The sequence below is a fragment of the Arvicola amphibius genome, chromosome 1, assembly GCF_903992535.2.
Source record: "Arvicola amphibius chromosome 1, mArvAmp1.2, whole genome shotgun sequence".
In the NCBI taxonomy this organism is placed as follows: Eukaryota; Metazoa; Chordata; class Mammalia; order Rodentia; family Cricetidae; genus Arvicola; species Arvicola amphibius.
In genome coordinates, this window is record NC_052047.1 from 148,737,653 (window position 1) to 148,765,651 (window position 27,999).

The 27,999-nt window shown below is 44.3% G+C and overlaps 1 protein-coding gene across 5 annotated transcripts; it reads right to left on the minus strand.

The window, feature by feature from the left end:
* Nucleotides 1-6: 6 nt before the first annotated feature.
* Nucleotides 7-27,997, minus strand: LOC119813641 (RNA-binding protein 14). Of its 5 annotated transcripts, XM_038329051.2 has the most exons (4): nucleotides 9,413-9,714; nucleotides 7,644-8,066; nucleotides 2,167-2,842; nucleotides 7-397 (listed from the first exon to the last, which is right to left on the minus strand). In XM_038329051.2, exons 2-3 carry the CDS (start codon nucleotides 8,053-8,055, stop codon nucleotides 2,175-2,177), a joined length of 1,080 nt encoding a protein of 359 aa, XP_038184979.1. In that variant the 5' UTR covers nucleotides 8,056-8,066; nucleotides 9,413-9,714; the 3' UTR covers nucleotides 7-397; nucleotides 2,167-2,174. The 5 variants fall into 5 exon arrangements, with proteins under 5 accessions (XP_038184979.1, XP_038184986.1, XP_038184971.1 ...); XM_038329058.2 differs by lacking the exon at nucleotides 2,167-2,842; XM_038329043.1 differs by lacking the exons at nucleotides 7-397; nucleotides 2,167-2,842; nucleotides 7,644-8,066 and adding exons at nucleotides 19,164-20,628; nucleotides 27,559-27,997 and having other exon boundaries at nucleotides 9,417-9,742.
* Between the last annotated feature and the right edge of the window lie 2 nt (nucleotides 27,998-27,999).

Sequence of the window (27,999 nt, forward strand, 5' to 3'; positions counted from 1 at the left end):
ATACCCTAATTTGAGAAACCATTTATTTCACTGGAAAGTGATCCAAATCTCTAGGACTAGGCTTTGGGCCAAAAAAGAAAACCTGGAGTAGTAGTGATTCTCAGCACGGTCAGGAGGCAGGGAAGAGACAGCACAACCCCTACCAGTTCCTGCACAGGAGGCATGCTGGGAAAACAGAACATGAATAGGAAGCTACAGAAGAATAAACAGGAGAACAGGGAATTGAGCAGGAGAGAGAACAGGAAAAGAAAGTCTGAACTTAACAAGGTAAATTAAGGTCCATGGTTCCTGAGGGACTGAATGCACAGAGCCGAGAACGTCCCGGAGATGGGGTACCACGAAGGGTGTATTCTCATGCACAACCGCAGCTCGGAATTTCAGCCCACACACATCCCACCTGAAAGAGAGCACAGTACAGGGGCTTTACAGCAAAGCTCAAAAGGGCTTTTCCACTTAGAAACTTCAAAGAACATCTTAGAATGTCATACCTCGATACTTTTAAGTTTACCTTTCCCTAATATCAACATAATTTCTAAAAATGAGAACAGCTTGCAGGTCAGAGAATCATTGGGAAGGCTAAACAGTCCCCTAGTAAAGACCTTTCTCCAAATAGCAAAATTTTCATGATAGTAGGCAAAGATATTCTATTACTTTTAATGTTAACATTAGCATTCTCAAGAGAAGGTAATTCCACAAACTCAGAGAGCAAAAGCAAACAAACAAACAAACAAAAAAACTGGGAAAGCTCCAATTAACCTCTGGGGTAAAAAGTCAACAATATGTTTCAATCTAAGAATTACTGCAAGAACTAGAAAAAAGTTGCATCAACTGAACAAGTTTGAAGGTTTATAGAACCAACCATTAAAAGAAGGCACTGGAAAATGTGTAAGCTACATCAAGTTATTCAAGTTTCTCTTCTAGCACAATCCTAGTCAATGAACCCAGTCAGTCATTTGGACCTGTCAATGGACATACCATCTGCGAAGATGACAAAGTGTCTGTATTACAAGATTAAGGATCAATAACAATGTCAGGGACACAGTAGGGATCCTCAAAACTAAAAGAACTGAAAAGTACCCCAAGTACAACAGCACTCTCAAAAAACTAGAGCCCAAAGCTGACAAGAAGCATCAAAAGAGAACGTATTCAAAACAGAAGCTCCACCATCGTGGTAAACACCTATCTCAACACTTGGGGTTGAAGCACAACTGCCACAGTTCAAGGTCCCGTTAGGCTACAAACTGAGTATTAAAGTTGTTGAGTATTAAATGTTCTTAACTAATGGGAAGAGGAGAATGTGGTGAGCATGGTAAAGTTCCCAAGACTAGATTTCAACATTACCAAGGAATACACAAGTATGCATGTAAACATATACTGCTGTATCACCCTAAGTGAAACATGTCAAACCCAGGGTCAAAAATACAAAAACTGAATAAGAGGCTACAACACAATAGAGGTAAAAGATAACAAAAGTGGACTCTTAAGTTCATGAAGCTGGACTAAGCAATTAAGTTGGACTTTGAAGCTCATGCCAGACTTCCTTACTCTATGAGAAATGTTTTTGACTATTTCTGCTTTAATTTATCACTAATTAAGTTTTTTAAATGCCTAAGACAGAGAGACCTTTGAGAATATGAGAAACAATCTTCAAGATTAAGATGAAGCCATTTTGTGGGTCTTCATAGGATTTGAACAATAATCAGTTAACTAGTTAGAAACTTTATCCTTAGTGGTCCTTTCACAGCATAATGCAATACAGCAAACTAAAAAAAAGAAAAAGAAAAGAACAATAACTAGTGTCACACAGCTAAGAAATTCGACAGACTCTAAGAAGCAGCCCACCTATGTCTGAATATCTGGATCCCAGGTCAATTACAGCACACAGATTTGACCCAAGATTTAACAGTACACCATTGTTTGTTGTTCCAAACACAAATACAGTGAGAATGACTCCCACTATTAGAAGCCCTGGAAAAATAGGCAAAAGAGCAAAGGATGTTTACTTCAAACGTAAACATTTAAGGACTTGGCTGTAAACTGAACTATGCTAGTAACCTCATACTAGCCCTGCAGAAGGCAAGCAAGCAGAGCAGCCTAACTAGAGCCCTTTGAGGTCACAGGAGGGATGGCAAAACCAACAGGGGACACCCCCCCACACACTCTCACCTCAAACTTTAAAAGGCTGAGTACCGCGCCCGATCCGCATACTGCTCCCGCTCATACCGGGCCATGTCGTACAGGGAATTCCGCATGGCTGCTGAAGCTTGGGATAACTCACTGTCATGCCCGTAACCGTAGCCCTCTCCAACAGTGGGGACTGGGCCTGTAGCACAACGCAGGGGGCTCCGATCCCGCCCGTAATATGAAGTAGAAGCTGCAGTACAAGCAGCAGCAGCTGCTGCAGCAGCAGCTCCTGAAGGTGGCAACAGATGTCTATTGTAGGGATCGAGAGAGGTGGAGGTGAGGTGACTGGCCATGGCTGTGTTCTGGACTTGTGGCAGCTGGGACAGAGTCTGCTCTGCATAGTTATATGCAGAGGCAGCTGCAGCTGCCACTGCCTCATAGGAGCGGGCAGCACGGCAGCGCTTGTAGTAGGCATCGAGCGCTCCGTACGTGTTGTTGTAATACAATGAATCCCCATAACTCATGGTGTAAGGCGTACGCACTGCTCCATATTGCTCATTATATTGCTCAGTCAAGTCTGCCACGCGGCCCGAACGATCTATTGGACACTCTTTGGACCAGTGCCCCTCTTTCCCGCACCGATAGCAGCCGCTCTGGTCTCCCATCCCGGGCGCAGTCCTAAGTCGGCTGGTGGACAACTGCACGTGCATTCGTTTGCCTTGAAGAAACAGACGCAAGAAGGGTTGCTATCACGAAGTAATAGCCCAACCCCCTACCCCAGCCACTGGTCACAGCAATGGTTTTACCTAAACAACTCTAGATGTGTGACAAATTGTCAAAATGACTTTCTATGGGGGATGGGGAAGCCCAACATACAGATTCAGCATAAATGACCTGATTTCAAGCAAAGGATAACCAGATGAAGAAGAAATATAGTTATCAACACCAGTTTACTGTTTAAGAATTCTACTCTTGCTCAAAAAAAGAGATTTCACCCACTGCCAAGTAACTGCACAAATAGCTACCCCACTGGCCCAATACATAAGAAACTCTAGAATGTTTCAAAAATCTGACATATCCATCTTTTTTATCAAGATTAAGTAGGGAAAAAATGTTGAGCCAATTTTATGCATACATACCCCAAATCAAAGAGATTCTAAAGTTACCATCTCTTAAGAATGATTAAGACTTGTTCCAAAGCTGAGCCTGGATGCCAAGTTTCAAAGCTAGATCTTTGGAATAGTAATGAATTAAGGAAATATGGGAATACAAGATGAAGGCCTTCTCTTTAAATTGTTCTTTCTCATTTAATAATCACTCTAATAGGGATTTATCCACAATTTGACTTTCTAATCAGAGGGCCAAAAGAAAATTGGGCAAGCTGTCAACACATATACACATGGTAAGTGCATTTTACTAAGAGAATAAGAAAGGTACAAAGAATAACCAACAATGTTAATGAAACAAACTGCTCAGAGTAGAGGATTACAGAGAGAAGATGAACAAAGCCGAGCATGATGGCACACACCTTAATCCAAGCACTTTGAAGAATGAGGCCAGAGGATAGTTAAGCTGTAGCCCAATCTAAGTTATGACATACAGCCTGTTTCAAAAATCAAGTAAGATCTTGAAATTCTAAGAACATGCTCCAAACACAACCTTTCTTTGAAAATCACAATTGGTATTTTGAAAATGAATTCTAAAAGCCCTAATAAAAGAAAAGAGGCAACTTTAAGAATAAAAGTTGAAACTAAATTCTCAATTTATTCACCTAAGAAGAAATTTCTACCTATGTCAACAAAAAAACTGGCAATTCAAAAGGGATCTAAATCCAGCAAAATCTTCACAGTGTAATGACTCCAATGCACCTCAACACATATGTTGTAACGGTAACAGAAGAGGAGGCTGGAAGAATGGCACAGTGGTAAGATCACTGGTTGCTCTTCCAGAGAAGACAGGTTCTATTCCCAACATTTACATGGAAGATCACAATTACCTGTAACTCCAGTTTCCAGGGGATCTGATCCCCTCTTCTGGTCTCCAAGGTGCCGAGCACACTTGGTGCACATATATACATGCAGGCAAACACTTATTTAAAAAAAAAAAAAAGGAAAGAATAATTTTTCGGGCTGGAGAGATGGCTCACAGGTTAAGAATGCTGACTGTTCTTCCAGAGGTCCTGAGTTCAATTCCCAGCAACCACATGGTGGTTCACAACCATCTGTAATGAGATCTGATGCCCCCTTCTGGAATGTAGGCACACATGGAAACTAACGCTGTATACATAAATATTAAAAGAAAAAAATTTTTTCAAGTCACTAGAAAAATGATTTCTCCTACATAAAGTAAATAAAAGAAATAAAAATAAACGAAAGTGTTAATAATCTCACCTGAAAAATCAAAATTAGATCCTAGGAACTATTAAGGGAGTGAGGAGACAAAAATACAAAAAGGTAAAGCTTAATAAATCTAGACTGCAGATATCCAAAGAATAAAGATAGGCAATTAGATATTTACAGGCCATAATGGACAACACTGAAATGTGCCCAGGATGGGGATGGGAAAACTTTAGAACATAACAAATTAGGCGAAAAAAATACAACCATGAAGCATGCAAACACATTTAAGACAGAATTATTCACTAATAAATGCCTTGATCTATGCATTTGTTGATTCTTGTGTCCAAAAAGGGAACTAAACCTTTTAAATCTAAAGTCAGTTTTCTTCCTGTAGGCAAGCAAAATATACATACATATACATATATATATACATATACATATATATATATATATATATATATAAACTAAATGGGAAAGGACTAGTCAGGTATCATTACTCAACATAGAAAGAACTTTGATCAATTAAAAAATGAAACAAAGGCAAGCATGATATAATCCCAGCACTTGGGAGACAGAGGCAGGTGGATCTCTGTGAGTTTGAGGCCAACCTGGTCTACAGAGCTAGTTCCAGGTCAATCAGAGCTGCTGTAACAGAGAGAAATCCTGTATAGGAAAACTGTGCGACCCCTCACACACACGCGCACATGCACACACACACACACACACACAGGGAGGGAGGGAGGGAATAAAACAGTAATGCTAGGGACTTGGAGGAACACACACCTATAAGAGGCTGGAGACTGAAAAATGGCTTAAACCCAACCTAAGTTTAAGGCCAACCTAGGTAACATAATGAAGAAAGGAGAGAAGAGATGGTCTCCAGCTGTTGCTCAGCTTACTAGCATGTAAAAAGCCCTGGACTCTTATCTCTAGCACCATATTTTGAAAAACCATGACATTAAGAGAACAGTGTAAAATTAACTAAGCATGGGTTAGCATCAGACCCCGAGTTTCAGATACCCAGTTATAAGAACACTTGCCCTCAAACAGACCACACTGTCCTCCCCTTACACATGTAACTGCCACCAGAAGACACCATCTCTTTGTGATTAAAATCTGGAGAGCCTTCAAATATCAGGTATCATACCAGAACCTTCTACAAAAGCAGTCTTTGCTTCCAATTAAGTTGTTGACAAAATAACTCTCAGCTTCCCAATTAAAAAAGAAAAGCAAACTAGACCTGAGAGACCTGTGACATTTTTAATAATACAAAGCAATGCCCATGACACAGGGCACTTGTCACATGGGGGGAGGGGGGGAGTGTCATCAGACTCTAGAAAGGTTCAATTTAAGGGGGAAAAAAAAACCAAAGATGACAGTAAAGCACTGTTCCACAAAAGTTAGTAATGAAGAAAAGAGCCAGCCACTGCTTAGTGTTAATATAGCCAGAGCCCAGGCTTGAAATACAGTTCTGAGGGGGATGTGCACACATGTTGTACACATACACACACCACACTCAAACAACACACATAAAGTTAAATAGTTTTTTTAAAAAGGGGCGGGTTAGAGAGATGGCTCATAGGTTAAGAGCACTGGCTGTTCTTCCAGAGGACACTGGCTCAATTCCCAGCACCCACATGGTAGCTCACAAGTCTGAAACTCCAGTTCCAGGGGGTCTGCAATCTTCACATCAAAGCATAAACAAGCAAACAAATAAATAAAAAGAAAACCTGAGTTATGGGTCTGGTGGGATGGCTCAGAGTTAAGAACACTTCCTGCTCTTCTAAAGGACCTGTGCTCAGGTCCTAGCACCACCATATGGCTGACAACCACCTGGTTCCAGTCCCAAGGGATCTGACACCCTCTTCTGACTTCTGTAGATCACACATAAATATTTCCAAAATCTGTGTGTGTATTTTTCCCCCTTAAGAAATATAGCTAAGAGTTCCAGGACTATGCTGTAATCTGGAAGTTTGTCAGAACCTTAAAAAAAAAAACTTTCTGATTCTTGGAACCTAAAAGCATGGGAGTTCAAAGCCCAGCTGACAATTCAGTCTTTTAAATGCCACTCTTGACAAGAAAGTTTTGATCTTAAAATAAAACTAAATACCTTCCAAATCAATTGATAAACCACATCAACACCCTCCAGGCACAAAAACAATTCAGCCCCAAGGGCTTTATGGTAACCCCAAACTATCCCCCAAAATGTCGAAACCAATCTACCCCTGCATGCACATGAAACCAACTGTAGGATATGCCATTACTGCTCCAAATCCTAACGCCTCCTCTCTAGTTTCTTAAAATCAGTCTCCTAATTCTAAGTGATGTTCAAATGTGACTCCTTTACACAGACGTAAAACAAAACTAGAGCCACAACCTTTCAAAAGTCTGTTACCTTTACTGAAAGAACTGAAACAAGAGGGGAAGTTTAACCCAAACTCTGTCCCTGCTGCTTTCTTTCTCTGGATTTTCCTCTATTAAGTGCAATTCAATGTGACCTTGTGTTGATCCAATAAAAATCAGAGTTAAAAAGACAAAGTCTTCAGAAAAATTATTTTGTTTGTTGTATTCTTGAGACAGGGTTTCTCTAACAGTCCTGGCTGTCTTGGAACTCACTCTGTAGACCAGGCTGGCCTCTAACTCAGAGATCCACCTGCCTCTGCCTCCCAAGTGGTGGGATTAAAGGCTTGTGCCGCTGCCACCACCACCAGGCAGACAGAAAGGATTTCACAACAGGCTCAAAAGTCTTAAACACTACAGAACTATTATTTCCCCTCCAATCACCATTCTCCATTTTATAAAATTCATTACCTATTTCCTGTAATGTTCCTGAACGTTTCATAAAAAAAGGTTGAAGGTCAGTGGATGTGACTTAGGAAGTAAAAAAGACCTTGTCACCTGACTTGTTAGGTCTGGCCACCTAAATTCAATCCCTGGGACCCATGTGGTAGGAGAAAACAGATTCCCCCAAGCTGTCCTCTGATCTCCATATGCACGCTGCAGCGCACAGGCACAGATACAAATTAAATGAATAAACATAAAAATTTTTGCTGAAGAAATGCATCACCCATCCTTATCAGCCAGCAGAAAGTTTTCTATCCCAAACCCTATCTCTACTCATCCAATTTCTTCCTAATAGCCTTGTGTTGAGCTGCCAATCACCAAAAGAGAGTGGTTCACCTTGAAACTCTGTGTTGTCAAGGCCCCTGATGGCCTCCACTGCATCCTCTGCCCGCTCCATGTGTACAAAGGCATAATCTTTCACGATGTCACATTCAATGACTGGGCCATACTCCTCAAACTTGGCCCGAAGCTCTTGGTTGGTACAAGTGGGACTGATGTTGCCCACATGTAACTTGGTTGAAGCTTTGCTCTTATTCTTGCTGGCTTCCACATTGATGTTCACTCCGTGCAGCTTGTAGCGGTGCAGGTTGCGTATGGCATCCTCAGCGGCCGTCTTGTCCTCTATGTGCACAAAGCCATAGTTCTTAATGATGTCACATTCCAGCACCTTCCCGTACTGCTGGAAGAGTGAGCGGATCTCTTGCTCTGTGGCCTCCCGGGGAAGATTTCCAATGAACAGCTTCACCATCTCCACACAGCCTGCAAGTAGAAAGACAAAGTTTTTAAGGGAAGACCTAAGTCCACAGCAACTACTAAAAAATAAATAAACAATAAAATCAATCCCTACTATCGCCTCCTTTTACTCCAGCATATAGTTCCAAAAATTTTATCTTATGGGTGTGCCCTGTCACATCTCCAAACAATAACCAACAAGGGAGTTCAAGAAGAGAGACTACTTTACTCCCCACAGGAACTTCTATTAAAGAGGTTTCTTTTTTTTTTTTTTTGGTTTTTCGAGACAGGGTTTCTCTGTGGCTTTGGAGCCTGTCCTGGAACTAGCTCTTGTAGACCAGGCTGGTCTCGAACTCACAGAGATCTTAAAGAGGTTTCTAACAGGGCAGTCTTTTGTAGACAAAGGGAATTTTGTGGTGTTGGGAATCAAACCTACAGTGACATACATTATAGGCCAGTGCTCTGCCACTGAGTAGACCATTTGCCCCAGACAAAGAGGAAAAACAGGGCTGGAAGTTTTGAGAATAAATTAAAAGCTACATATACTAAGCATTTCAGCCCACCGTGACAGCCACTAGAAAACAAGATTTTAAGCCAGGCAGTGGTGGCATACACCCTAAGCACAGCACTCAGGAGCACAAGTGGATCTCTGAGTTCTAGGTCAGCCTGGTCTACAGATTGAGTTCCAGGATGGGCTCCAAAGCTACATAGAAACCTTGTCCCAAAAAAGTAAAAACACTAAAAAAAAAAAAATTCTAACTACTAGACTTGCTAATTAGCTCTTCCTCTCTTAGCAATCATTTCCGGAAACGTGGGCCTTGCAGTAGCTGGGTTTATGAGTTTCCTTTGGAATAGCGAACACTGGAATCAAACAGATAATAAGTATGGGAAATACAGAAAGTGCCCGAGTAGGAGAGATCCTTTGGGGGGGGGGGGGAGGGCGGCGCACATCTTTACTATGTAGCTCCTACGAAAAGAAAAACTGGCCGAGCGGTGGTGGTGCACACCTTTAATCCTAGCACTTGGGAGACAGAGGCAAGTGGATCTCTCTGGGTTCGAGGCCAGCCTGATCTACAGCGTTTCAGGACAGCTAGGGCTGTTACACAGAGAAGCGCAACAGAAAGAAAAAAAGAAAAAAAAAGAGAAGGGGAAAAAGAAAAAAGAAAAACTGCCTGGTCAAAGGTGGGTGCTATATATTGTTTAATGAGGCAACACGGCCCTGGGGCATGAAAGAGTCTCATGTCTAAATCTAAGAGTTAACTATAGGCATAACCCCCAAATAGGAAAATGAGCAAAGCAGATAAAGGGGACAAAAGGAAGGTATTCCAGGGACTGCGGGGTGGGGACTTGGGGGAGGGCTGCTTCAGGCTTACCGCACAAAGTCGAGGACCGAGGTCGGCTCTCAGTGACGGGTACGCAGGCCGCGACCCCACTAGGACAGCCCTGACGTCCAAGGGAGTCAGGGAAGTTTTAATAAAGAACACAGAAGGATTTGGAGTCTCTCACCACATGGAAATTTGCAGATCCTCCTCCTCCTCGCAGCGCGGACGGTTCTGACAAAATGCTAAAATGGCGGCGGCCACAGCAGTGACTCTGGGTAGAAAGGGGGAGTGAACCTACCACCGGATTGGACGTTCGGTAAAGTAAAAGGCTGGCGTTCCCGGAGATCCTCTTCCTGATTGGTTACCGCGAACGCCAATTACCTGAGAGGCCAGGAAGAGGTGGAAACGTCAGTAATCCGGAGCTTTTATAAGAAAGCCAATGAGTACCCAGCCTAGTGAAAGCGAAGCCACTGATTGGGCAGGAGGTCCATGTGAGGGCGGAGCCACAAACGTGGGTTTCTTCGAAGTGCGGCCCGCCATTAGGAGACTAAGCAATAGTCTCAGCGTGGCAGTCAGTGACTTCACGGGTCTAACTTTGTTAAGCTTTCACATTCCACCACTTGCACGTGCACGCTCTGACTGTATTCAGTCCTCTATCCCAAGATTTCGCACCCTCCAACTGAACGCCGCTACACCCCGCAGATACACAGACCTCCGTCCAGCCTACACAGACCACACGCAATAAATAGCCGAGCACCCGCCCTTACTTAAAAAAAATCAACCTCAGCCTTGGGCAATTTCCACTTTGGCCCTCCTGAGTCCTATAGCTGCCCAGGAATTAAAACTAGGTAGTTGAAAAACTCTGAATCAGTCCGTAGATCCAGCTTCAAATTATGGTGTAATGGCCCAGAAATGAGCTAGCCAGAAACCTAGGAGGCACTGGGATTATGATCCCTCTAGCCTCCCACCACCCAAAATGTTGTGTAAACATGAAAGTTGACCCCCACCCCAACCTCACCCCCAAAAGGAAAAAAAAAAAAAAAAAAAAAAAAAAAAAAAAAACACAGCAACAAAAACAAAAGCAAAAAACAGGAACGGCAAAAGTTTGGTTTTGTTTTGTTTTATTGGGTGCCATTAGCCAGAGCTGTTAAGTTTAAACTCCCTAGAACTGACCTTAGAAGAAAAGGCTTTTGTCACAATGAGCTGCAAACAAGTACAAACGAACATTCTTCACAGGATCCAATGCCCTCATCACATTTTTCTCACCCACTGGTTGCTTCACATAATCCCATACTCAGTGAGCAAGCAACTTTAGTCACGACCTTTTTCCAAAGCAGCTTTTGAAGATGGGGATAAAAGGGGAAAGGTGCTTAATGGATAACTTGAACATGAACAGGCAGAAAGCAGGGGAACTTCATGAGATCAGGATGATAGGGAAAGGAAGAAAAAACACCATACTGCCACCCAAACCGGCCACACACGGGCGGGGGGCAGGGGTTGACTAAAACAAAAAAAGACAGAAAATAAGCCTAACTCAGAGACAGAAAACTAGCCAATAATTTAAGTATGGGAAAAGGTTTTTTTTTTTTTTAAGTTAAAACCTAGGAAGTTGTGGCGCACACCTTTCACCCCAGCATTTAGGAAGCAGAGGCAGGCGGACCTCTGAGTTCCAGGTCAGTCTGTTCTACAGAGTGAGTTCCAGGACATCCAGAAAAACCTTGTCTCAAAAAGCAACTCTTCTGAGAGTTCAAAGCCAGTCTGGTCTATATGGCGAGTTCCAGGACACCAGGACGGGCTCCAGTTACAGAAAAACCCTGTCTCAAAACCCCCACCCCCCAAAACGTGAAAATATGACATTAAATATGGCCACGGTTCATTTCATTCTGATGCACCTGAGTCTGAGTAAAGGCAACCTGAGATCAGTAATCAATACAACCAGTTCTACCGCCCTAGACCTTTCTGAGGAGGTCTAATACTACATTATCACAACTCAATATGCATCCAGAAACACAAATAGTATAGAAATTCTTTTCTCTCAGTTCAATCTTCTAAATTTTCTTATGCCGAAATCCCTGAAAAATACCTGCAATAGCATACAAGACCAATTCATTCACTAAATTCATTTGAATCTCTACAGGTTCAAAGGTAGAGACTAGGTAACAATTCAAAGGATCACAATTCATGCCAGTGTGCAGACATCAAAACCACCAGACTACGGCCAACCAACCTCCAAATCAAAATCATGTCCTTGGTTTTTAAAATCTACTACAGCTGAACAGGCAATTCCAGCGTATAAGAGGGAGAAGCAATTAAGTCTCTGTGAGTTCAATGCCAGCCTGGTCTACATAGCAAGTTCCAAGTTAGTCAAGCCCACACAGTTTGACTCTGCTTAAAAGAAAAACGGGAGTGATGGGCATATTCAAATTTCTTTATGGACTAACAAACTATCCAACCAGGTTTTCGTTACAGTCTGTCTGCTTGATCACCACCAGCACTCCAGATAAAGACTGGTTTTTTAATTCAGAATCGAAAATTCTCTACTCAGATCTTTTACTGGCCACTCTATTTTTTTTTTCCCCGAGACAGGGTTTCTCTGTGGCTTTGGAGCCTGCTCTGGAACTAGCTCTTGTAGAACCAGGCTGGCTTCGAACTCACAGACAGAGATCCGCCTACCTCTGCCTCCCGAGTGCTGGAATTAAAGGCGTGCACCACCACCGCCCGGCTTACTGGCCGCTCTATCTAAAGGCATAGACCCTGACTTGTAACTGATCACTTTATGCTACTTTTGCGAATAATTACAATTAATTGAAAATTCTATCTTGATTCCTCAATGCTGGAACTACTTTGGTAACATGAAAGACCCTCAAATATTTATTGACTAAAAAAAGAATGCAGGCCACAAGCAGAGGCAGAAAGAACTGTGAGTTCAAGGCCAACCTGGTCCACAAGTCTACAAGAGCTAGTTCCATGACAGCTAGGACTGTTACAGAGAGAGACCCTGTCTCAAAAAAGGAAGGAAAGGAAGAAAGAAACTAATACATGAGAAAACTTTTGGATATCTGAGGAAGGAAGTGATTGGATTCAGTTCATGTTATACTGGCTTGCTGGCTAGAGAGGTATATGCACAATGATAAGAGTCTAATGTGTGAGGTCCTTAGAATCCCAGTACTTCAGCAAGGCAGTGGTGGCACACACCTTTAAACCCAGTACTTGGGAGGCAGAAGCAGGTAGATCTCTGTGAGTTCGAGGTCAGCCTGGTCTACAGAGTGAGTTCCAGGACAGCTAGGCTGTTGCACAGAGAAACCCTGTCTCGAAAACCCAAAAGAATCCCAGTACTTCAAGGAAAAGTTATCTGTGCTTATCACCAGAACAACGTTTCAATCTTCTTCAAAACAAAATCTGATCATCAAGTCAGAGGTGGCTTTTCATCATTACTTTGACAATAGCAAAATGAAGCCTTCGGTAACTGGGTTAGCTGTAGACCAAGTGTTCACACTGATGTCTATTTACATAGCTATAGGAACTTGGTATTCCCCTTACAGAAAGTTACAGCACCAATTTCAAAGCCTCTCCCTTAACTATAATCCCACCTACAGAAGCACTTTTACTGTCTACTATTTTTAAATCACCTTGTCTGCTGGGACTAGGTATGTAGCGCAATCATAGAACGCCTGCCTAGCAAGGAGGACCTGGGTTCACTCACCAGCAACATAACTAAAAACTCTTAAGATACCTCAGCGTTTTTTTTTTTTTTTTTCTTTTTTCTTTTTTGGTTTGTCGAGACAGGGTTTCTCTGTGTAACTCTGGCTGTCCTGGAACTCACTTTGTAGACCAGGCCGACCTCAAGCTTAGAGATCCACCTGCCTCTGTCTCCCTGAGTGCTGGGACTAAAGGCATGTGCCACCACCACCCGGCTGCCTTAGCCTGTCTAGTACTAGAAATATAGCCATAAGCCAACACATCCATCTAATAATTTACATTTCTAATAAATAACTGGCCCCTAGTCCAAAACTGAGTCACAAGTTTGACAAAGGCTCAAATTAAAATCCAGTATCCTTCAAGGATGTTCATACGGAGCCAACAGGCTAAGCAAGTGTGCCCGCTCCAACCCCACTGGCTAACTATATTATTTCTACTCCTTTCCATTCAAGATGTCTCCCGTATTGCAAACTTTATTTTTTCATAAGCAAAAGAAATGTCATCCTAAGAAACAAAATAGTGTCACCAGAGATGGGGAGTCGCCCATATTGGTGCAGTCTAGTAGGTTAAGTCATTGCTATGCTGCTATACAGCACTCACAGCAAAAACTCAGATGACTCGTATGTGTTGCATTCAAACCTATATCCCAAGTCCTTTGCACAACTATGTGTTTCACCAGGTCAGCTCAGTGTCCCCAGATTCTACTGTCTCATTCCTAAGATGAGTTTCTTTTTACATGTATGAGTCTGAGCCTGTGAGAATTTATGTGCACCATGTACAGGACCCACAGAGGACATTGGATGCTATGCTTCTCTAGAACTAGAGTTAAGGGTTGTTGTGAACTGCCAAGTAGGTTCTGAGAACCAAACCCAGGACCCTCTGCAAAAGCAGAAAGTACTCTTAAGCAATGAGGCATCTCTGGAGCCCCGAGAAATAAATCTTAGTAACTGAATATAATACATACCTTCATTTATTTTTTGCGCACTCACCCCTTTAGACACTATTATGGAATAATAATTACAAGAGGTAATATTATTTTGGTTTCAATGACCATTAACATATAAAAATGACTTTTTTTTTTTTTTTCGAGATAGGGTTTCTCTGTGTAGCTTTGGAGCCTGTCCTGGAACTTGCTCTGTAGACTAGGCTGGCCTTGAACTCAGATCTGCATGCCTCAGTTTCCCAAGTGCTGTGATTAAAGGCGTGTGCCACCACCGCCCAACTAAAAATGACTTTTTTGGTACTACTATCACTTTTTGATATTTCTGAGTTGGTTAATAAAAAAATGACTTTTAAGCAATACTTAGGACCATGATCATGTCAAACGAGGTACTAAGGGCACGGTTTCGTTGGTAGAGTGATTCCTTCGTAGCATGAAGGCGTTCCTGGAGTCACTCACATCCCAAGCACCATATAAACAGGACATGGTGGTACATGTCAGTAACCGTAGCACTTGGGATGTGAAGACAGATATGAATTTAAGGTCATCCTAAGCTACATATGAAGCTCAAAACAAACAAAAAAAAATAGAAAGAACAAAGTTGAGTATTGTGGTGCACACCTTTAATTATAGCACTCATGAGACAGAGGCCTGCAGAAAGCTAAGTCTAAGGTCAGCCTGATCTACCTGTTGAATTCTGGGCCAGCCAGGGCTACAGAGTGGCACCCTGTCTCAAATTAAAAAAGAAAAAAATGCTGGATGATAAAACAAGGCAGAAGTACTGACATATCCAATTATCACACAGATAAGAGGAAGAGCCAGACTGGGCAGTAGCGCTGCACGCCTTTAATCCCAGCACTCGGGAGGCAGAGGCAGGCAGAGCTCTGTAAGGTTGAGGCTAGCCTGGTCTACAGATAAATTCCAGGATAGGCTCAAGTTACAGAGAAACTATCAAAAAAAAAAAAAAAAAGAAAAAGAAAAAAGAAAAAAAAAGAGGTAGAATCAGGATTCAAACTCAAACCTGAGATAAGTCTTACCAAAAAAAGTATTCTCTAGCCACTGACACATCCCCTTCTCCTTGGTCTACCTTTTGCCTAGCACTGCTCACTAACTCTAACAGTTCGCCGGGGTAGGTCCTACTTTCCAGTGCGGAGCTCTCTCCAGCCAACCCCAGACCAAGCTCCCAAGCACTGCCATCTCAAGCTTTATAGATACGGATTTAATTATGAGTCAGAGGGAGACCTGAGCATCTTTGTAAAACAGAATTTAAATATTAGCTTTCTGTGTACTATTTTATCTTCTCTATTACCCAAACTTCTATTAAATAACGCCAGTCCATAAATCTAGTAAATATATTTTCATTATGGCTTTACCATGCTACTCTATTGTCCCTTGACTTGGCTTGATAGGACAAAATGCCTGGAGAACCAACAGACTGTGCAAGGACTCTGACACTGCTTAGCTGGGGACACAAGGGGGTGTATAGAAAAGTAGCACACTTCTAGAGACCGGCTCCTCATTGAGTCTCTCATTATCTCTATTTTATTTAAGCAAGCCAACAGAATCTAAAACAAAAGCCAAACCTCTGAAGGGGGAAGGCTGATAAGGCTAGAAGTCTCCTGTGTATGTCTTGTTCCAGGAATAAACCAACAAAACTTCTCCAATATGGCCAACATGTAGAGATGTTATGTGTAGAAGTTGAATGTTCTGAAGATGCGATGAAAATCCATTTCCCCAAAACACTCATTACATTTCTGTCCTCCCATTCATCAAACCCATCTTTCCCCAAGTTTTAAGAACTTGAAACTCAAATATCGATAAAAAGCAAAGTATGAGTGGGTTATAGAATTAATAGAGATGAATAATTTAAATAAAGTTGTTTTTTTTTTAACAATCTGCAAGAGAAAAGAAAATGACAAATGATTTAGCTCTGTAGCTCCTTCTGGCTTGAATGAGAACCTGGAGGGCTGGGGCAACGAGGCATCAGGATCTAAAGATGGCCAACAGTTAGACTGATCCAATAAACCAAATCACTTTGAGTTTAGCTGCAAAAAAGATCATCAACACTGGCCCTGGGAATACATAAAGCTGGTTGGAGGGTGGGGGAGGCTGTTTTGTTTTCTGCAGGAACCATGGAATTGTGACTGTGGCAGAACAAGGGCTGAAGGAAAAGGAAAACGACAAAGAGATACTGCAAATACCTAGGCCACAATCAGGCCCTACATCCAACCCTTTACTTCCCCAGAGCAGTCATGCCAAGCCTGTAACTTAGCTCTCAGATCACTCTACCATCACAAAGTATTAAGAAACCTATCTTTCCATTCTACCCCCATTCTGAAGAGGAATGAAAATGAGTAGCAAAGCACCTGAAGAAGGCAAGGCGATGAGCAGAAAAAGAAGCAAATAAAAGAGCTTTGATCCCAGTACTCCCTGACATTTACCCTAGTTAGCCACAAATAAGAACTTGTGAGTTTGAGGCATTTTTTACATGGGCAGAAGAAGACATTTGGGGCAAACTACTGTCACAGCCAAGTTCCGATGATGCCAATGAAGGAGGCAGAGACAACCCACCCCATCTATTTTACAGCTGCAATCACACATGCACGCACACACCTTAATCCACCAAGCTCCCAAATGTCTCTAAAGCATCCTTCCCCAAGGAGTATCAGGATTCTGTTATCACTCCACTTAACCAGTCTTTTTTTTATCTACCCATCAAGTTCAAACCTCCATTTTATCCCTGATTCAAACTTCCCAGGTCTCCCAACCCTCTTCCAGACAAGCTCTAAAGTATATCAATTCTTTGCTCAATCTCAGCATTCCTTCTTGATTATGTTTGCACCCCAGCCACTTCTCATGAATGTTTTATAATACCTTCAGATATAAACCCAGCAAAAAGGTATCTAAAAACCATAATAGATGCAGACAGGTGCTGTGATGACCGAGGTTGGCAGGACACATGAAGGATGCTCCATGATGAAGTTCAACAGGCGAAGTACCACGATATGGTCAGATAGCCCCATATGCTTCATATTTTCCTTGTCCCTCATTTCTCCAACCACAGGTGGTTGACATCACCTCCACTCCACTACGGCTTCTTTCCCAGGCCCCAGCCTCAATACTCACTCAAGCTTACTGCCTGGATTTATTAGCTTTGTCAACACTGTGGCAGCCCATTACCCAATCCCAGTCAGATCTCAGCCTGAACCATCCTGTAGGATTGTAGATTTTGTTTCCTGAACTGGGAAAAGGTCATGGACATTAGTCAAACATAAGCAGAGGAAAATGGGCATTGTTTCTGAATTTTTATGTGATCAACTGAAACTGATCCATCTGCTCTCCAGTTCTAAAGATGTCATGCTATTTAAGATGATAATGAACTTAATCCCACCGGGCTTGGGGGCATCATTCTAATCCCCACTTTCAAGCACCTTTCCAAACCTACTCTGAGTCTTCAGGCTGCCTTTCTTTAGCTGTCATGTCTTCCTGGATGTCAAACTGGCTCACCTGACACTGAATGCAATCAAGACAATGACAACCAGGTTTCCAAACCACAAATCGCCCCAAGTTTTATTTGTAGTCCATACAAAAGAGAAAAAAAAATTAAGGTTTCTAACACCACCTACTTGGGCAGATAGGGAATTGGGACTATGCCAGTCACCATCAGCTAAACTTCAGTGGCAAGCAGGGATCTGGACACATACCACCTGACTGTCCCAACCGGATCTCAGTCTCAATAGTCTCTACAGAGGACAGTCAGGGCCCCCTGGATTGCTGGCATAGGTTGGCCCACAGGAAATGGTTAAAGTAACCCTTTCCTGGCCTCCCTCACATCTAAAAAGAAAAACGCGCCGCCCGACATCAGCTGTAGGTTGTATCACCCTCCAAACAACCTCAAGTATCGCGCAGAAAAATAAAGGGAGCCAGGAAAAAAATAAAAATATAAAAGAAATGCCCATTCTGGGAAGATGGCAGGGTAGGGGGAAAACCGCAGATCTAAAGCCAGTAGCAAGATGTGCTGCTGAGGCAAAGAAACAAAGCAGACTACTGCCAAATACAAAATGGTCCTCTCCTGGGGAAGGCCCACATGGTAGAGGGAGGGGATGAAAAATCACCATTGGGAGAGGTATGAAACAGGGTGGTGATGACCTGGGTCTGAACCCTACCCTACCTCTTCCTCTCTCTCCCTTCCTGTGGCGCCCCATCCCCAGGATGGCCCTACATGCGGCGCTGGTAGCCAGAATGCATCTGAGCTGCCCGCAGGTAATCATTATAGGAGCCCGAATAGCGTGCGTAATCGGAATGGGCATCGGGCAGGCGACGGTAATCCAGCGAGGACTTTGTCGGCGAGCGGCGGAACGAAAGCTGCGACTCTGATAAACGGCGGTAATCAGAGAGCTCGGCTAAACGCCGGTCGGAACCATACCTAGTCGAGAGAAGAAGACAGTTGGTGAATGAGACAGTTTACGGGAGGGCTCCAGGTGGACCTAGGGGAAATGCCATTGGGGACAGGGAGGGTGTTATCAGATTTGTCTCAAACCATTTGGTTTCCTTGTCAGAAGGCTCATCATACTATCCAGGCCAAGAAATCAAACAAGGGTTCAAGTCAGCAGGAAACCAAGCCCTCTGCTGAAGCTCTCCCTTTCAAACTGGTCAAGGTGAATTCTAGTCTACATTCCCAAACAAACTATCCCCATTCATGGGCCCTGTACAAAAAGACCTTGGTTCATCAACAGAACGACGGAGGAAAAGCAGGGTCCCCAACTTCCCAGGGTGAACGCACCTCATAAGCTTGCCTTCAGCCAGTGAGTGCCAAAAGGACTACTCTTTCATATGTATCCCACCAAAACCAGGACAACAGGGAATGGGCTTAAGACAGTGGGAAAAGCTATGAGCCAATCCTACAGAAAGTGGCTCTAGTGGAACAACAGGCTATCCTAGAATGGTGACGTTTCCTGGTCCTAAGTTGTTGGTATCACCCCAGACTGAGTACTATGTTCCACCTCAACTCTGATGGCCAGAAATGGTCACTCACCCTCATGACCCTTGACATCCCAAAGAAGACCAAGTGAGGGGCCAATGGCTCCTGTTTCCCTCCCATGCCAACCTCAGCCCCTTGCCCTAAGCCCCAGCTGGGGGCTGAGGCTGGGGGGCATACAGTACCTTTTTGACATGGCGACAGCCTTTTTGTAGGGATCGTCGTAGCTGGCCCGGGGTGGGGAGAGGCGGGTACGCTCATAGGGCGGCGGGGTGCTGTTGGCGTTGGCAACGGCCCCCTGGGACATAGACAGGTAGGCTGCTGACGGCTGGCCTGTCCCATCGTAGGCACTGCCAGGCTGGCCACGGTAGGAGGCAGCAGCCTGGGGATGCTGCTGAGCAGCATACGAAGCAGCCAAAGAGGCTGACGACTGAGCGCGGTAAGGAGCTGCCAGGGTGGCAGAAGGCTGAGCCCCATAGGCAGCTGCTGCACCATAGGAACCAGTGGCCGCAGCAGCAGACTGAGCTCCATATGAGCCTGACAGGCCCATTGATGCTTGAGCCCCATAACTATTCAGCTGGGTCTGAACAACTGGTTGAGCCCCATAGGAACCAGCCATTGGGGTAGTGGCTTGTGCAGCATAGGCGGCTGGCTGGCTAGCATAGGCAGCAGCTGTGGCTGGCTGTGCCACATAAGCAGCAGGCTGGGAAGAATAGGAAGCAGCCTGTTGGGCAGCATATGGGGCAGATTGGGCACTGTAAGAGGCTGAGGGCTGGGCATTGTAAGAGGCTGCCTGGGCTCCATAGGCCAGTGAGGAAGCTGCAGACTGGGCACCATAGGAGGCTGCCTGAGCCCCATAGGAACCTAGGGAAGAAGCTGCTCCCTGTGTGTTGTAGGAAGAAGCAGCCGCACGAACCCCATAGGAAGAGGCAGCTTGGGCGCCGTAAGAGGATGGCTGGTTACCATAGGAGGCGAGGGAGGATCCCTGAGCCCCATAGGAGTTAAGCGAAGAAGCTGCAGCTGCCTGACCCCCATAGGTGGAAAGGGCTGAGGCTGAGGGCTGCGCTCCACCATATGGGCCAAGCGAGGAAGCTGCAGCAGACTGGGAACTAGGGCTAGCCAGCTGACCCCTGTATGGGGCCCCAAGGGAGACAGAGGGCTGAGCACGGTAAGAGGCTGCCTGGGCTGCCATGGGCTGAGTCCGATAACCAACACCCAAAGAGGCAGAAGGCTGGGCCCTATAGGCAGCTCCCAGTGACACTGAGGGTTGGGCACGGTAGGTAGCTGGCTGGGCCGTCAGAGGAGCCACATAAGAGGCTCGAGGAGGTGAACGGCGCAGGGGGCTGCGGTCGCGACCAAAGAATGGCGGTGTGGGCTGACGGGCTTGCCCATCAAAGCCACCAGTGCTGTTGCCAAAAGCCTGTTGGTAGTCGAAGGTGGCAGAGAAGCCACCAGTTCCAGGGAATGCTGTATCCCCAGCCCCTGGTTTCTTGGTCTTGTCCCCAGACTGGATAGCCAGGGCAGGCCCCTTCTTCTGCCCCTTGGTTGAGAGTTCCACGTTGATGCGCTTGCCCTTCACTTCCTTGCCGTTGAGCTGCGCGATGGCGGCTTTGGCATCTGCTTCCTTCTCCATGTGAACAAACGCGTAGTCTGATAAAGCAGCAGACAGAGGGTTAGCAATTAGGGGGGCAGGGCATGCTACCTGTTGGGTCCCAAACTGGACACACAACAGCACCCAGCTGTTGCCAGCTACAACCAGGCCTCCAAACCCTCCTCTACATGAGTATGCCATGAAATGCGGCTGATGTGTAACAAAGCTTTTGACTATCTCAAGCAGTCATTGGACTATGGCCTTCTTCCCTGTCCCCCTGCCACCTCAATCAACTATCTGTGAAAAAAGAAAAGCAAAGATGAACAACAACACAGGATTAAAATCTTCACAGCTTCTATAAATATAAACCAGCAAGCAAATACACAAAGTATTTCTAGATCACTCAATTACTCAATGTTCTCAATTCAAGCACATCTAATAACTAGCTACTTAACACTCACCTCTAAAGCTAAGAGCTTAAAACACTAGAAACCACCACTCACATTTTGGCATGACTCACTTCTCTGTCTAGGTCCAATTAGTAAAAGCAGAGTGACTGCAAGAAGCAAGCATTCACAGAATTCCTGCTAGGAAACCTTCCCCTTTCCATATTACTTTCCAGTTTTCACACCCACTTTCACATCCAGGACCTCTCAACAATCCTGGGAGGCAAACTTTTAGGCAAACAGGTTCCAAGTTTCTATGTGGCTTGCTGTAAATCAATTTATTAATGCCAGGACCAAAGCCCCACCTAGCTCGTCCATAACCCTTTGTTTCATCCCGGAGGTCCATGGACAGGACTGTGTAGTATAACTAAAAATGTTAACTTGCACAGAAGCTAGACCCTATGAATGTCAGTAAGATAAGGGAATGGAATCAGAGTCCACATTGCTTTCTCTGCTATTTCCTCTTCAAGGGACAGAAGAACACATTCCCCTTAAAAGACTGTTTACTGAATTTTCAGGTTTACCCTTAAAGGGCACTTGCTTTATTGGGAGGGGAAGCGTAGGGCCAGGGACTGAACATAGGAAGGGCCTTACACATGCCAGTTCATGACTGAGCAACATCACCAGCCACCTACCTAGGTTCTCTCATCAAAGACTTTAGTAATTTGTGTTGGGAAGAAATCTAAGACAGGATATTGGTCTGAGGACTCTAATCATCTACAACATAGGAAAAACCTTAAGGGGGAAGAAATTCTTGATAACACCCACACCACAAACCATAATAGTGCCATCAAGAGGATATAAAGAACAATGAAAGGAACCTAAGGTTTTGCCCCTAACTCCATTTTAGACCTGTGGTTACTTTACATAAATTAAGAGGCAGAATCCAATCTCTGTCATATCAGTTCAAGAAATGAGGAGTTATCTAGATGGAATTACTAAGGCTATTATCTATTATAAAATAGATTACTGTGAATGGCCTCCCAACAGCCATCCTTACTTTTAGGACTTCATTTCAAGGTGCTTTATCTAAGCTATCCCTTCCTATAGAACAAGTCATTTCCTGGATTCGAAGACAATGCCCCTCCCAAAAAATAAAAGGCAAAAGCCAAGTACAATATAATATCAAGGATCCTGAGCTATACTTCAAGGCCCAGCTTTAGATCCACCATCACTGACTTGTTAGGTGATCTTAAAGAACTTACCATTTATTCCCTGCTGGAAAAATTTATACTACTAACTTCAAATTAGAGGTTCAAGTAAGAAGACAGAAATGCCTTGTGAGATATAAATGGCTGCAAGATAATGGAGAATTGTGACAATTCTTCAAACCTAAACTAACCAGAGATTTATTTCCCTAGAGAATATTATTTTTCATCTAATAAATCATAATGCCACATAAACTTGAAAGCTGCTTAATACGACCAAAGAACAAAATGAAGCTGCAGAGCTGGACCAGCAGTCAAGAGCACTTGCTGCTCGCTCTTACAGAGGACCCAGGTTTGGTTCTCAGCACCCACATGGGCAGCTCATAATCATTTCCTGTTCCAAAGAATGCCACACCTTCTTCTGAACTGTGTAGGCACAAATATGCAGGCAAAACATTCATACACATAAAATACTATTGGGGGGATATCAAGACGGGGTCTTATTATGTGACTCCAGCTGTCTTGGAACTCACTATGTAGACTAGACCAGGCTCATCTCTAACTCACAGAGATTCCTTCCCCCATCTCTGTCTTCTGAGTATGGGATTAAAGGTGTTCACCATTATGCCTGGCTTAATTTTTAAGAACAAGATGAACACCAAGCTTGATGTTCCTAGTTCAACAAATGCTAGTCTTCAATGATCCCATGGTCAAAAGCTGACTTTTTTTTTAACAGTTATGAAAGGCTAAATGTTCCTTTCCACCTAGCCACAGGGTATTTGAATTGTCCTTTGATTGCTGATCTCTAGGTTGATCAGCTAAAAATAGCAGTTGTGGACTAAGATATCTTTAAAAACAGAGAGATCAGGTATAGTAAAGCTTGTCAAAACTCCAGCACTCAGATAGACAGAAGATGAGTTAGAGGTCAACAAGAGCTACAAAGACACTGCGAGAGAGAGAGAGAGAGAGAGAGAGAGAGAGAGAGAGAGAGAGAGGGAGGGAGGGAGGGAGGGAGGGAGGGAGGGAGAGAGGGAGGGAGGAAAAAATGAAAAAGAAAAAAAAAGCTGAACTCACCTCAAGAAAGACAAAGGTACCAGGGAAATGCAATGACAAGCAGAAACACCCACCCACTCAAAAGAAAACATTAAGGTTAGCTGGAGCTTCAAAGCAGATGGGGCAGGAAGGTGAGATAGAAAGAGACAATCAAACAACAGGAAGGACAAAGGAACCTTGCTGTATTCTTGATCTTTGTTCCCCTCACTATGTAACCCTGGCTGGCATAGACCAGACTAGCCCTCAACTCATAAGATATCTGCCTGACTGACTTGCAAAATGTTGGAATTAAAGGCAGCTGAAGAAATGGTTCAGTGGGTGGAGCATGGAGCATGGAACGCTCACCCATATCAAGTGGTTCACAACTCCCTATTAACTCCAGCTCCAGGGGATTCAAAGTACTCTAGCTAGACTCCACATACACACATAATTAAAAAAATAAATCCAAAAAATAAATAAAGGCATGCACCAACATGACCACCCACCTGTTTCCTTATCCTATTCAAAAATGAGCTAGGAAAAAACACCTAAGAAAAATTTCAATGGGTTTACAAGAGAAATTACATCTCCCATCATCTATACCTTATACTTGGTTTTGAGTTTAGAAGATAAAGTGCTGCCCAGCATATTACAGTAGTAACCCTGTAATCCTAGCAATCAGGAGGAAAGGCAAGGAGGACCAGAAGTTGGAAGGCAATCTAGATTCTCAGTGAGGCCCTGTCTCCAAAAAAAAAAAGCTTAAATAGTGGCAAACCAAAAAAAAAAAAAAAAAAAAAATGAGATTTAAAAATGTGGCGGGGAGGGGGGCGCTTAGTGCCTTTAATCCCAGTACTTGGGTGTTCTGTATGAGTTCACAGCCAACTTGGCATACATAGGAGTTCCAGGCCAGCCAGTGTTACACAGTGAGACCCTGTCTTGAAAACAACAACAAAAAGACTTATGAACTGGGATGTAGCCAGTGATGGTGTATACATAACAAGTTAAGAACATTGGTTTGATTCCCCATACTATAAAAAAGGAAAGGGGGGGACACAGAAAAGAGAGGAACAGAAAAGGGGGAGGGGAAAGGAACAGTACTTTCAAATGAGTAATTCAAATGACTACCCAATTAAGTAATAATGAGGGAAGAAAGTCTCTGACAATATAGTCAATTTTTATAAGGAAATGTCCAAGCCTAATATTAGAAGAACGTGTGAACTGGGCATCGCAACACATACCTATGACAGCAGCTCCTAGGAGGTAGAGGCAATTCAAATCAGGACTTCAAGACCACCTGTAGCTACATAGCAATTTCAAAACCAGCTTGGGCTGCATAAAATACTGTCTCAAAAGGGGGACAGGAACTGGAGAGATGGCGCCTGAATTCTCTACAAGACCTGCAGCTCTTGTATAATCAGTTCCCAGCACTGAAATTGTAGCTCACCACCACCCCTAACTCCAATTCCAGGGGATCAGACAACATCTTCTGACCTCTGTGGGCATCAGGCATGTACGTAGTGCACATACATACATGCAGGCACTCATAAACATAAAATAAAATAGACCTAAAGGTGTGGGGAGGAGGGTGAAGATGAACCTCAGTTAGTAGAAGCTCAGGGAATCTGTTACCTAGCTAATGAGACTGCTCCAGGGCTAAATTTCATGGCAGTAAGCAGTCAAAGTCAGACCTGTCAAAAACACTCAGAAACCAACTACTACTAGGGCAACAAAGAGCCAGAAAGAAATCTGAAGAACTCCAAAGACCCACTTGCCTGCTGAACTACTTCAAAGAAACTACTGATGGAAATCACAGCATAAGATTAGCAGATGGTGGTGCACACCTTTAATCCCAGCACTCGGGAGACAGAGACAGACAGATTTCTGAGTTTGGGAGTCAGCCTGGTCTACAGAGCAAGTTCCAGGACAGCCAGGGCTATACAGAGAAACCCTGTCTGAGCAGGGGCGGAGGAGATATGATTAACAAGTTATATTTTCAGGACCTTCTATGATGGCACCAAATTTCTCTAGCACCAAAGCTAAAAGAATACTAGAAACTGAGTTTTCCCAAAGACTAAATACTTTAAAGTTTACAAAGTTGTGTAGAGAAAGAATGGCCAAAAAAAAAAAAAAAAAAAAAAAGCATCTTTCTTTTCTGATATTCAGACCTGAAACTGTCCATCTTTGACACAGTGCACAGCTGCTATAGCTGTGAAGAATAGTTATTGTTTGTTACAAGTCAGACCTAAGCTCAATTAACCAAGCAGCTATGCTTTTTACTGTGAAATAAAACAGCTGGCCATTCTATGTAAGATAAAGCTTTTTGCACTTTTCAAAGATTTGACAGTTCAACCAAATGCCTATCCTCAGCCTCCTCTCCCAAAAATGAGAAAGGTATTTACAGAGCCAGTCTCTTCTAGTACACTCCCAACTTTAAAATGCTTTCATTCCCAAAGAGAACATCATCAGTGGAAGTATGTTTCAGATCGTCACCAAATCTTTCATGTCAAAGTATAGAGCCTGTGTCATATCAGTCTAGAGTGTAGTTTTGCTATATTTGTTTCTAAAAGGAAAATGCACAAACTTTGTAACTCTCACAGGGAATCTGCCTAGAGCTGTACAGCGTATATAAAGTTATTATCAACCACCACCCTCACTGCTACTTAATCTCGGTCCCAAACTAAGCCAGGCAAATTTCTGGCCTACCACCTGAGAAAAAAGTTTATTGATCCATATGAATTCCAACGGAGACTGTACCCTGAGGTACTGGATTCTAGATTTCCACTCTGGTAGCCAGCCTACCTAAGAACCACAAAAGAAACTAGATAGGTCAATTAAACACAAAACTCTCATAAAAACTCATATATCCCATCCTTTTGTTGGTCAAGTACCCAAACTGAGACCTTTCCCACCTTTACTTTAAACAGAAGCAAAAATCCATGCACCACAGTATGCTTAAAGACTGCAGGAAAGTATCATTCCAGATATAACCTGGGTTGAGGAAAATAGAATCAGTATCAATGCAGAACATTTTGTTTCTGGTAATGCACACCCTATGACCCTTTAAACACTCCCCATTATAGAAAAGACAACAATGGCCCAAAAGTTGTTACTTTCCTGGATAGCAAATGAACTATTTGATGAGAATGAGCAAGCACTACCACCGCAGTCATTTCCTGTCCTCACACTCCCCACAGGGCACGAGCAGATAGGAATCCAACAGAAGTAAGGTGGCATTGTTGAAAATGACAGGGCAAAGTTAACTCTGACCAGTAAAACAGACACTGGTCTGGGTTGTCCCTTAAAATCTTGCCAACAAAAAAGAATAGCATTTAGGAGACAAGCGATAAGACCCCAGGCTAAGAGAGTCAACAGGGTCTCAAAAAAGACATTTCCTCAAAGTAAACGCAAACTAGAGAGCTGTCCTGAGAATTATTCAAGCACGACTACTGAGTAAATGGTGTTTAGCCCAAGTTTAACAGACACCTCGCCCGCCTCTCAACAACCCGCAAAGCCAGAGCATACCCCTTTGCAATCTCAAAGTTTATAAAACAGCTGGGCCCTGCGGCACCAACTTGGCAAGTAAAAACTACCTGGGGGGAGGCCTCATAACAAAAGCCCCCTTCCACATGCAAAAGTAAAATCAGGGCTTCCAGCTGGTAAGATGTAAGACTGAACACAAAGTGGTGGTGGGGGGGGGGCGACCCGAGAGTTGGAAAGCACAAAACTGTCAAAGATAACCCACCAAATATTGAAAAGCCAAATGGGTTTGGAAAAGGCCCCTCTGGTACCCACAAGCAGATCCATGACAGACAATACTAATAAAGACTGCAACCCGAGAAATGACCAAGGACCCCGTTACCTTCAGCTTGGGAGCACTCGTAAGGAGGAAACCCCGGGGAGGCCTTGGGGCTTTAGCCCCGACCTTTTCCCTCTTCCCGGGATCTGACCGATGTGTGGAGAGGAAGTGGGGAAGTGGCGAAATCTTCCCCGCTCCATGGTTCGGCTGGTGCCCGTCACTTCCCAATTTCAGTTTGGTACCAAGTCCTTGCAACCAGGAAAATGCAACCCCGCCCCAACCCGAGACACTCGCAAGTCTCTGGCGCGACCCCAGGCCCGCGGCTTCTCCTAGCAGTGGCCACTGCACCCGCCCAGAGCCGACTCCTCCCACTTGATGAATGTAGTGTTGTTGCCTGGACCGCAGGGGGGGGTGGCGTTACCCAACTCGCCCCCAACACCTTAGGCCCCGCTCCCGCGCACTTCCCCACCGTTTCCAACCGCAAGGACCAACCCCCCGGGTAAGGGGCGTGGCTAATAGGCTGAGTGCACAGCGCGCGTCCCCTCCCCGAGCGCGCTCCCGCGTTACCTTTAACCACGTCACACTCGATGACGCGTCCACGGCGCTCGAAGAGGCTGCGCAATTCCTGGCTTGTGCATGCAGCCGACACATTGCCCACGAAAATCTTCCAAGTGTTCAAGGGCCTTGGGCGCGACATCTCCACCACGAGCGCGCGACCTGGACGCAGCTCATGGCCATGCAGGGCCTCGATGGCGCGCACCGCGCCAGCGTTCTCGCGCATGTGCACGAAGGCAAACTGTTTCATGACGGCGCAGCTCATGACCGTGCCGTAGGGCGCGAAGAGGGCTGCCAGCTCCTCCGGCGTCGTATCCGCCCCGTCGACATTGCCCACAAAGATCTTCATCTTGACGCCGCAGCCGCCTTCCCGGAGAGACGGGAGCGCTCCTACCGCGACAGGCAAAACGTCCGAACGACCCGCAGTCCTCTACAGGAATGGCTGGCGACCGA

Bases quoted from the DNA above. Each gene is read 5' to 3' on its own strand.
- LOC119813641 (XM_038329034.1), bottom strand. From the start codon at position 27,895: ATGAAGATCTTTGTGGGCAATGTCGACGGGGCGGATACGACGCCGGAG. The intron at 20,629-27,558 runs GTAACGCGGGAG...CTGCTTTATCAG, and splicing joins CGAGTGTGACGTGGTTAAAG to ACTACGCGTTTGTTCACATG. The intron at 18,427-19,163 runs GTACTGTATGCC...TCTCTCGACTAG, and splicing joins GCTGTCGCCATGTCAAAAAG to GTATGGTTCCGACCGGCGTT.